Source organism: Rhinoderma darwinii, chromosome 1 (genome assembly GCF_050947455.1).
Source record: "Rhinoderma darwinii isolate aRhiDar2 chromosome 1, aRhiDar2.hap1, whole genome shotgun sequence".
Classification (NCBI taxonomy): Eukaryota; Metazoa; Chordata; class Amphibia; order Anura; family Rhinodermatidae; genus Rhinoderma; species Rhinoderma darwinii.
The window spans coordinates 656,850,290-656,861,980 of NC_134687.1; the positions used below are offsets into that span (position 1 = coordinate 656,850,290).

The following is an 11,691-nucleotide window of genomic DNA, read 5'->3' on the forward strand; positions in this document are numbered from 1 at the left end:
TATTGCACATAGATATTTTATTGGTATGGTATATTGCATGTAGATATTTCACTGTATGTTGGATTTTTGTAGAACTATTCACATATGATGTGTAATGAGCTCTGGCTCCTTATATACACACCCTGTAAACACTATTCTTTGTATTGCTTGAAAAAGCTGTCATTGAGAGAGTGAAACGTCGCTGTCTGATGTCCTGGTGATTAAAATGTTTATGTTACTTGAGTGCTCCTCATAAGTTGCTTTTATATATATATATATATATATATATATATATATATATATATGTATATATATATATAAAAGAGAAGGCTTACATATGTGAACGGGTGCCAGCAAGCAGTCCAGATCTTAGGACTGTATCAATATTCGGAAGAAATAAATTTTGCAGCACTCCAATAGGATGAATGAAAAGACTGTGATTTATTCAAGCCAACATACAGAGGTGCGACGTTTCAGTCCAACATTAGGACTTTTTCAAGCATGCTTGAAAAAAGTCCTAATGTTGGACCTAAACGTCGCACCGCTGTATGCTGGCTTGAATAAATCACAGTTCTTTCATTCATCCTGTTGGAGTGCTGCAAGATTTATTTATTTTATATATATATATATATATACACTACCGTTCAAAAGTTTGGGGTCACCCAGACAATTTTGTGTTTTCAATGAAAACTCACACTTATATTTATCAAATGAGTTGCAAAATGACTAGAAAATATAGTCAAGACATTGACAAGGTTAGAAATAATGATTTTTATTTCAAATAATAATTTTCTCCTTCAAACTTTGCTTTCGTCAAAGAATGCTCCATTTGCAGCAATTACAGCATTGCAGACCTTTGGCATTCTAGCTGTTAATTTGCCAAGGTAATCGGGAGAAATTTCACCCCATGCTTCCAGAAGCCCCTCCGACAAGTTGGATTGGCTTTATGGGCACTTCTTGCGGTCAAGCTGCTCCCACAACAGCTCTATAGGGTTGAGATCTGGTGACTGCGCTGGCCACTCCATTACAGATAGAATACCAGCTGCCGGCTTCTTCCCTAAATAGTTCTTATATACAAAAACACAGAAAAAGGCCATACTTACAAATGGACACAGCCAGGTCAGAAACGCTGATGAAGGAGAGTGAGCAGGTGCTTTAAATAATAATAGCCACTCCCACAAGTCTGGTATTTTTCATTATTACTTATATTTCCTTATTTTGGACACAGCCGGGTCTTTGATGCTGGGAAAGCACGGTGTGTTGTTGTTTGGCTTAGCAAGCAGGGTAGCCCGCTCTATGATATGAAGGCGTCACAAATAGGCTTCTACCTGGCTATACACGTTGCGCCTCATGACTTACACACTATCCCTCCATGTTTCACACACTTGCACCCCAATATTCATTTATTTTTGAGGCACTTTACTCATTACTGCCCCATATATTTCACTTACATTATTACACTTGCACATACACTATTCATTTATTATTTCTTACTACACATCCCATGCACCATACACCACTCCCCTCAAGACTAGTAGGAGTGGCTATTATTATTTAAAGCACCTGCTCACTCTCCTTCATCAGCGTTTCTGACCCGGCTGTGTCCATTTGTAAGTATGGCCTTTTTCAGTGTTTTTTTTTTTTCCTAAATAGTTCTTGCATAATTTGGAGGTGTGCTTTGGGTCATTGTTCTGTTGTAGGATGAAATTGGCTCCAATCAAGCGCGGTCCACAGGGTATGGCATGGCATTGCAAAATGGAGTGATAGCCTTCCTTATTCAAAATCCCTTTTACCTTGTACAAATCTCCCACTTTACCAGCACCAAAGCAACCCAAGACCATCACATTACCTCCACCATGCTTGACAGATGGTGTCAGGCACTCTTCCAGCATCTTTTCAGTTGTTCTGCGTCTCACAAATGTTCTTCTGTGTGATCCAAACACCTCAAACTTCGATTCGTCTGTCCATAACACCTTTTTCCAATCTTCCTCTGTCCAATGTATGTGTGCTTTTGCCCATATTAATATTTTCCTTTTATTAGCCAGTCTCAGATATGGCTTTTTCTTTCCCACTCTGCCCTGATGGCCAGCATCCCGGAGTCGCCTCTTCACGGTAGACATTGACACTGGCGTTTTGCGGGTACTATTTAATGAAGCTGCCAGTTGAGGACCTGTGAGGCGTCTATTTCTCAAACTAGAGACTCTAATGTACTTGCCTTGTTGCTCAGTTGTGCAGCGGTGCCTCCCACTTCTCTTTCTACTCTGGTTAGAGCCTGTGTGTGCTGTCCTCTGAATGGAGTAGTACACACCGTTGTAGGAAATCTTTCGTTTCTTGGCAATTTCTCGCATGGAATAGCCTTCATTTCTAAGAACAAGAATAGACTGTCGAGTTTCACATGAAAGCTCCCTTTTTCTAGCCATTTTGAGAGTTTAATCGAACCCACAAATTTAATGCTCCAGATTCTCAACTAGCTCAAAGGAAGGTCAGTTTTATAGCTCCTCTAAACAGCAAAACTGTTTACAGCGGTGCTAACACAATTGCACAAGGGTTTTCAAGTGTTTTCTAATCATCCATTAGCCTTCTAACACAGTTAGCAAACACAATGTACCATTAGAATACTGGAGTGATGGTTGCTGGAAATGGGCCTCTATACACCTATGTAGATATTGCATTAAAAACCAGACGTTTGCAGCTAGACTAGTCCTTTAGCACATAAACAATGTATAGAGTGTATTTCTGATTAATTGAATGTTATCTTCATTGAAAAAAACTGTGCTTTTCTTGCAAAAATAAGGAAATTTGTAAGTGACCCTAAACTTTTGAACGGTAGTGTATATATATATATATATATATATATATATATATATATATATATATATATATATATATAATAGTATGACTGGTACTAATGTGGCTGCTCAGGGTAGGAGCTGGTAAGGTTGCAGGCCAGTCACCTATCAGAGGAATCGGTGGGGAACCTGTGTCACGGCCTTTGTGCAAGTCTTTTGCGCTGTGCTAGATACCCAGAGAGGAGACCGAATCCACAGTAGTATATAGCAGGTTGTGTGGAGTGTAGAAGAGGCCTTTGATGACCTATAGCTCCTGGAACGTGTGGGAAGCAGGGTGGGAAGGCATGCCACTGAGAGGTTCTCACTGCAATTTGTGAAGGCAGCCGCTGGTTGAGGCTCCAATATCTGTGTGCTGCCTGTCACCGGATCGGGAACATAGGGTGGACACTGGATAGCCCAGGTTGAGCCTCTATCTTTCTCTGAGTTACTAGTGGGGAACTGCATACTTGAATTTAGGTGAGAGCAGAGAAGTACCACTGTCAATAAATTGATGTGCGATCACCCTGAACTGACAGGCCGATCGCATGTGTAAATAATGAACTTAAAAAGGACATGCACAGATGGCACCCGAAGAGTATTCTGTGCGCTTGCGCTGTTTCTGGACGAGTCAGAAACCAGCACAAGCGCAGAAGAGGGGCCGGAAGTTCAGTATAGTTTAGGCATGGACGAGCTCAGTCTTCTGCCTGCCAATATCGCGTGCTACTGTGGAAGAGGGCGGCGTGATAGAGGGGGACAGGATTTTCTTCACCTGGGACATGGCTTTCTTAAAGTGGAGAATAAGGCAGAAGGGCTGAAGAGTTTATATCAGTAAGTGTCTTGTTTTGCCTCCAGCCACATATTAAAAGCCTTTCATAGTAAACTGGCCAACCCCTTTTATGCAAATTGCCACAATAAAAACCGAAGCAGCAAACTTTGTGAAAACCAAAATTTGTGTCATTCTCAAAACTTTTGGCCAGGACTGTACAGCTGACACGCACTGGTGATGGGGCAGACTCCCTGTCATACATGTACAGCGGTTTATGGAAATGATTTTCCAACATTGCTACACGGCAGATATGAAGGTTAAAGGACGATTAAATTAATCTCACAAAGTGACACATCAGATTTTAAAGCAATGGGGCTGTGTTCACACGGCCATAATTGGCTGCATCGCCCAGGGGTTATTGTCTGTGAATAACCTGATGAGTTTAAAATCTTTTTTTGCTCATATAACCTTTCCCACATTCCAAACAAGAATATATATTTTTTTTAATTCTCTGATAAGTTTAAAAATTTTATTTTCATGAGAACATTTTCCATATATAGAACATTAAAATTACTTCTCCCCTCTGTGATTTTTCTCATGTACTACAAGATTTGATTTTTGTACAAAGCATTTCCCACATTCTGAACATGTATACGGCTTCTCTCCTGTGTGACTTCTCTCATGTGTAACAAGATGTGATTTATCTGTAAAACATTTCCCACATTCTGAACATGAATACGGCTTCTCTCCTGTGTGAATTCTCTCATGTCTAACAAGATGTGATTTATCTGTAAAACATTTCCCACATTCTGAACATGAATATGGCATCTCTCCTGTGTGACTTTTCTCATGTGTAATAAGACTTGATTTATATTTAAAATATTTCCCACATTCTGAACATGAATACGGCTTATCCCGTGTGTGTCTTCTCTCATGTATAACAAGACTTGATTTATATGGAAAACATTTCCCACATTCTGAACATGAATATGGCTTCTCTCCTGTGTGACTTCTCTCATGTCTAACAAGACTTGATTTAACTGTAAAACATTTCCCACATTCTGAACATGAATATGGCTTCTCTTCTGTGTGAATTCTCTTGTGTGTAATAAGACTTGATTTATATGGAAAACATTTCCCACATTCTGAACATGAATATGGCTTCTCCCCTGTGTGTCTTCTCTCATGTTTAACAAGACTTGATTTATATGGAAAACATTTCCCACATTCTGAACATGAATATGGCTTCTCTCCTGTGTGACTTCTCTCATGTATAACAAGATTTGATTTATCTGTAAAACATTTCCCACATTCTGAACATGAATACGGCTTCTCCCCTGTGTGACTTCTCTCATGTATAACAAGATGTTGTTTTTGTGCAAAACATTTCCCACATTCTGAACATAAATATAGCTTCTCTCCTGTGTGTATTTTCTCATGTATAACAAGATTTGATTTATGTTTAAAACTTTTTCGACATTCTGAACATGAATATGGCTTCTCCCTTGTGTGAAACTTTCTGTGCTTAAAAAGACCTGAGATTTTTGTGACCTGTTTACCACATTGAAATCTTTTACCCCCTTTCTGAGCTATACTTGTGGTAACAATCTGTGATTGGTCAGAAGACGGTTCCTCATGATTAGGGGAAATATACAACAGATCTTTACTGTGATGTCTTGGATGTACATTAATGGTAATCAGGTTTTCTCCTGAAGACTGCTGCTTGATATCTTCTACTTCATAATTGATCGAGTTCTCATTGGCATCTTCTGTTAGGATTAAAAATTGTACAAATGCAGCAGTTTCTCCTGGCTCTAATACCCACAGTATATTCCTCAGACCGGAGCAGGTAAAATTAAATCGGGTATGATCCAAAGAATACCCTAAATGGCATAAAGTACAGTAAAGTTTACCGCTCAAATGGCACTGGTTAAAGTCCAATATCACATGGGTATGGACACTCTCTCCCAGAAAAATGCAGTAGACAGTCCGCAACTCAGTGAGGATGTAGATGGAAATTCTTGTCACTGTAGTCCCACAGAGCTTCGTATCGTCTCTAGATGTTTAAAAGACATCTGGTAAGGAAAAAGATCCTATATCTCTAATAGATGAAAGAAAGAGACATAGTGCAACACCCTCTATGATAGTGTTTTGCGTGCCGCCTAGGAATTTTTGCCTAATTTGATGCTTTTATTCCTTGTTATTTCTGTGAGTATGGATTAAACTTAGCCTGGAGCGATCAGTTTTCAGAGGGTGTTGCACTATGTCTCCTTCGTTCAACTTTTAGAGATATAGGATCTTTTCCCTACCAGGAGTCTAGAGACGATACGGAGCTCTGTGGGACAACAGAGACAAGAATTTCCATCTACACCCTCACTAAATTGCGGATTGTCTACTGCATTTTTCTGGGAGTGTCCATACCGATGTGATATTGGACTGTAACCAGTGCTGTTTGAGCGGTAAACTTTCCTGTACAGGATTAAAAATTGATTTTGTGATTTTTATATTTTTCAAAACACATAGCAGACATTTATGTCCTATTAGGCTGCATGCAGTTTTTTTTTATAGTCAATCAGAAGTGGATCCAACAGGAAGGAAAGGTGTGAGCCGTTCCCTTCAAAACCACCACTGGCTTTGGCTCAAAAAATGGCACCAAATATTACCACAAAAAGTGCCACAAATACTGAATGCTTAATTCCAGCCTTATAAATCTTTTTAAAAAAAACACTTTAAATGGACTTTTCATTAAAAACTTGTGTTAATCTTCAAAAAAAAATTCTGTTTTACCCTTGCAAAGTCTGTATGAAGTTACTGCCACTAGGTGACTCCTTTTCTATAACTTGTTGTCCACCCTCGATTGTCCTGCAAATTCAGTCACTAGTTACAGAGAAGAGTAGACAGACTGCAGAAAATGGGGGTGCCTCTCTCTGGTAAAGCTCCCTGTACTCATAGCCTGCCTGAACTCTCTCATGTAATCCTTATAGTAGCTTCTTGCATCTCTGTCTGCTTTGTTGAAGATTTTTTCTGCAGATGAGACTCATGTAAATAGAAAAGTTTCTGTTTAGGAATTTCTGCAAACCTCATACAGATGAATGGAAAAAGTCGCAGAAATGTCATGCCTGTCAATTCTTGAGTTGTTAAAGACGTCATGAATTTCATGCGTGTTTTTCAAGCATCTCATCTGGAGTTTTTTGTTTTTTTTATGTAAACATTTGTAACATATTTTTTTCTGAAGTTTTTCAGGTTCTATAGAGAAGCATGACGCGTTTTTAAAAAAAATGCTGCGCTGGCAAAACACGCACCAAAAGGGCAGAAGAAAAACAGCCATTGTGTTCAGTGCATTTTATATTTTACTATAAACTCTCATGTAATATCTGCCTGAAACAAAAAAGGCAAGACAAACCTCCCAATTCACTTTCTAATATCATTATTACTTACCTGTGGTAACACCTCCTGGAATTTCCTCCTCCACTTCACTGTTACACGGTTCATCGCCCCTCACCCGCTCTTCTTCCGCTTCATCCTCCACTTTATTATTAGTCAGATCTTCCCCCTGATTTCACATATGTAACAATTCAGTACAATACAGCAGAGGGTGCGAAGAATCTAACAGATCAAAGTAAGAAATCACCAAAATCTATGACCACATCTATGATCGCAGGACCAAAAAGCTCCACACCCCCTATATAGATCTGGTTTAGGGCCCAGCTTCATCTACCTGATGATTCTCTGGGACATTGTGATTTTCCTCTGGACAGTCCTGGGAATACAGAGGACTGGGACATCTCTCTGGTGGATTTCTCCTACTGGATCCATCTGTAGGAAACACACAGTGACTGAATACATGATTACTGTATATCTGTCTATATATCACACACTTCTCTCTACACTTCTATGTTTACTGATCAGAGCCGAGATTACAATGTTGTGCTTCTCACTACCTGTGTCGCGGTCCCAGTGCTTTGCAAGCCACAGGCCTATTGTGGCCTACCAGAGCGAATGGTGGGGAACCATTGACTTTCTGCTCCGCCATAATATTCAATTGCATTTGCCTCCTAAGGTTGTGAATACACGTGAAATCGCCAGGATGCAGGGGCTCTATTATAAGAGCCCTGTGACAACCAAAAGAGTACCAGGTCTTTGCCCTGGAACAATATCCCCTGCTTAGATGGGAGTCAAAAATTTTACGAGAGAGAACCCACGGTCAGACAAAGTACCTGTAGTAATGAAAACAACTACTCCAAGTTTTCTCTCTACAAGGGATGGGAAACCACTGAGGTGTTGGGAGAAGCTCTACGGTTATATACCCCCAAGTTTCCTTTCCCTGGTGCTGTTATGGCAAAAAAATAATGTTTAGGATTACATTTACCGGTAATTGGTTTTCTGTGGCACCAGGACAGCACCATGACAGAGATGACCCCCACTGTCCTCATCCATATATACACCGATCAGCCATAACATTAAAACCACTGAATGGCACCTGACAAGGGGGTGGGGGATATTAGACAGCAAGTGAGCAGTCCGTATTTTAAGTTAATGTGTTTAAAACATGGAAAAGTGTAAAATGACAAGGGCCAAATTAGTCAGAGTATCCCGAAAACTGCCAGTGTTGTCGGGTGTTTCTGGTATGTAAAGGTTATATCCTACCAAAAGTGGAATGACAAGCGGTGTACCGGCAACAGGGTTATTGGTGGTCAAGACTCATTCATGTGCGTAGGGAACTCATCTGGTCCCAACCCACAGAAGAGTTACTGTACAGCAAATTACTGAAAAAGTCACTGCTAGCTATAATAGAAAGGTATTCTGCCGTTTCTCTGTTATTCCTACTGGAAATGTAAGATTAAATTGGGAAAAGGGTGTTACCATTCCCCTTGTGAAAGAGTCGTGTCCCTACACCTTCTGATATTGTCAGCACTGATTGGACATTGTCAGACTGTTTGGACACGCCCCCGGCTGGTAACACCTAGATGTCAAATAATTAATACATTTCAAGGAGGAATAACAGAGGAACAGCACAATGCAAAGTTCTAAGGAAAGGTGATCTATACTTGTTCAATTATGGGAAATGCAAGTACTTAATATACATAATGAATCCCAGGAGATCCAGAGGAAGGTAATAATCAATTATCACACGACAGAGACCCAATTCTACATAAAGTGGAAAATACTTCCTGTCCCCGGATAACAATTGAACAGATCCCTGGATCCAAATTCTACATTACTACCAGTGATCCTGTATATTGTGTCTTACAAGGAAGATATTTAACCCTTTGTTATATCGCCACATGATTGTCATGTCCACTGTATCCACATGGTAGAACTTTACACACCTCATGTTGCAGAGATTATAAGAGCAGCGCAGATCAGTCACTGGTTATATAAGACTATGTTCACACATGGAGAAATGGAGGCAGAAATTTCTATGATTGTCCAACTCATCTGATTGTGCTTAATAAAAATTAATGTACCTGCTGCAGAAAAAACAACATTCAGTTATATAGAAACTTCTACAACAAATCTGTGACCATCCCCTAGTGCAGCAGTGCAGCAAAGCGAGGAACGTGTGATCGGAGATCAGGAATCACATGTCTGTATATACTGCACATGATAAAAACTAACACTGCAACAAAAAACTAATAAGATATAAATTATATATCTATATCTCACCCTGTGATGTGCCCGGCCGGTAGTTCTCCATCATGACCTCCTCGTACAGATCCTTGTGTCCTTCTAGATACTCCCACTCCTCCATGGAGAAATAGACAGCTACATCCTGACACCTTATAGGAACCTGACAAACACAATGATACAGTCATCACCCAGACACCTCCAGTGCTGTTACTGTAGAATTTCCCAGCATTCCCAGCAGTGTCACCTCTCCATTCAGCAGCTCGGTCATCTTGTAGATCAGTTCTAAGATCTTCTTCTCATGTATCCGGGAGTGAGGGGGAGGCTCTGTGATGGGGCTCTGACTACTGCTCCATCCTCCTGACTCATGGATGATGGGAGTCGTACAGTCACCCGATGCCTTCTTCACTATTGTGTACTCCTGTGTATGGAGAGAGACACTTAGAGAACTGAACACAGTATTCCCCCCTCAGTAGAAAGAGGGAGATTGTGACCCCGCTGTATAAACTTCTAGTGACCCCACATCTGTAGTACTGGAGGCTTCACCTACAAAAAGACATTGAGAAAATAGAACGAGGCCAAAACTAAAAAGGAAATAATATTGGGGGGACTAGATAGACCATCTGCTCTCCCCCTGCCGTCATCTTCTATGTTTCTATATAGATGTCATCCTGATCCTCCTGGTTCCTTGTCATTCTCATTGCTCTACAACATTACTATTGCTGCATTGGTGACATGACACATAACTGACCATATTGGTGGCTGATCTTCAGCTTTACTGCTGTTGGCTTCTTGACGTCACTTGGGAGGTCTGGATGCTGTTATACAGGACACTGGATTCTTCCTATTACTTCCTATTATGTATTGTATTGTCCCTTCCCTATGTGTGACTTGTTCTACAATGTAGAAAAGTTTACCTCTCCGCTCAACAGGTAGATGATCTCCAAGGTGAAGTCTAATATTCTTTTGCTCATCTCATTCCTGTCCATCCTTGGTGGGTCATTCAGGAGAAGGAACGTTGTGGAAGAGAAGATGAGAAAACTGGAGGTACTAGGATCTAGTACTGCAGACATCTTTATGAAGAAAGGAGAAGATGGAAATCATACAGGGGACAACATCATGTCTGACATACAGAACCTCACTTATTCATCATTGAGAGAAACATCTTCTCAGAGCCGTCACCACATGGAATAAAGGGGTATTCCCAACACAGACATTTCTCCCCAGGATATGCCAGAAATGTCTGATAGATGCGGCTCCACATCTGGCCGTGCTCTGCTGTTTCTGGAACTCCTATACAAGTGAATGAAGAGAGTTGTGCACATGTGTGGTCACCTCTCCATTCATTCTCCACCTGGATAAAGTCATCACCTCACCAGGCGGGTCGGGGGACCCCCATTCTCCACATAGAGGTGGGACCCCCATAAATCAGACATTTATGGCATATCTTTTGGGTGAGAAGAGTAAAATTAAGATATTTCCCCCAGACAATGCAAACCTGACACCTGACAACCTGACACATGGTGGGTACTGGGGAGACATTGCTGACATCTCACAAGACATGGTGCACACTATGCAGTTAGTGTTTGATATGAACTGTGAGGCTCTGCAGCAGCTGAGGTGACATTATATATAGGGAACATGCAGTGTGATCTCTTCTCACCTAAGTGTTTGGGAGGGGGCTCCTCTGTGAGATCATCCTCACGTCGAGATTGTGGATTTATGATAAGTTGTCAATTTCAATTGTGTACAGAAAAAAAAACTTCACCTTACAAAATGTTTTATTATGGATTTTTTTGAACTATAAATAATTGTTATCACCCCAAAAATATTGTCCGGACTTATAAATGATGATATCTTACGACTTCTTTCAGCGTGAAGTATAAGGAGCTCAGAAACATTATTGTAAAGCATCTTCCCATTTGCGGTCAGGACTGGATGATATTATCCGGGATGTGTAAGAGTTATTCCAGAGAGACCCCAACACAAGGACAACGTCTCCCCCCCAGTTTATGTGAGAGTGAAATACGGAGTCATACTTGTCTCACCACTGAAGGTTATTTCCACCGTGGTCATAAAAAGCTAATCCTGGAATTATAACAAAGCTATAGATAGTTCTTCGTCTTGTACAGATAACGTTGTGACACTAGTAAGACAGATATAGATTATAACACATCACGTCATTTATCTCATCCGCTCTCTTCAATGTCAGGTTCAATATGTCAGTTGTACCACATTAATGGTGTGAAGTCATAATCCCCTTCTAGACCGTAGCAGGAAAGACGCCAGTAATCCACTAGTCATGTCCAAAGGCGGCCATCCCCATGACAATACTGAATGTCATAGTGCGGGGAGAGAAGTATAGAGCGGGTTTACAGGCTGGGCCCGCTCCACATGCTGCGGGTGTATTACAGCTGACACCTCGCACTAACGGCCAGGATCAGAGGGAACGCCGATCCCGGGCATTTAACTACTTAGATGCTGCGGTCA

The 11,691-nt window shown here is 40.8% G+C and overlaps 1 protein-coding gene across 1 annotated transcript; it reads right to left on the reverse strand.

The window, feature by feature from the left end:
• Window positions 1-4,143: 4,143 nt before the first annotated feature.
• Window positions 4,144-10,192, reverse strand: LOC142704199 (uncharacterized). Its single transcript, XM_075848261.1, has 4 exons — window positions 10,119-10,192; window positions 9,449-9,622; window positions 8,437-8,536; window positions 4,144-5,342 (listed from the first exon to the last, which is right to left on the reverse strand). Exons 1-4 carry the CDS (start codon window positions 10,188-10,190, stop codon window positions 4,144-4,146), a joined length of 1,545 nt encoding a protein of 514 aa, XP_075704376.1. The 5' UTR covers window positions 10,191-10,192.
• Between the last annotated feature and the right edge of the window lie 1,499 nt (window positions 10,193-11,691).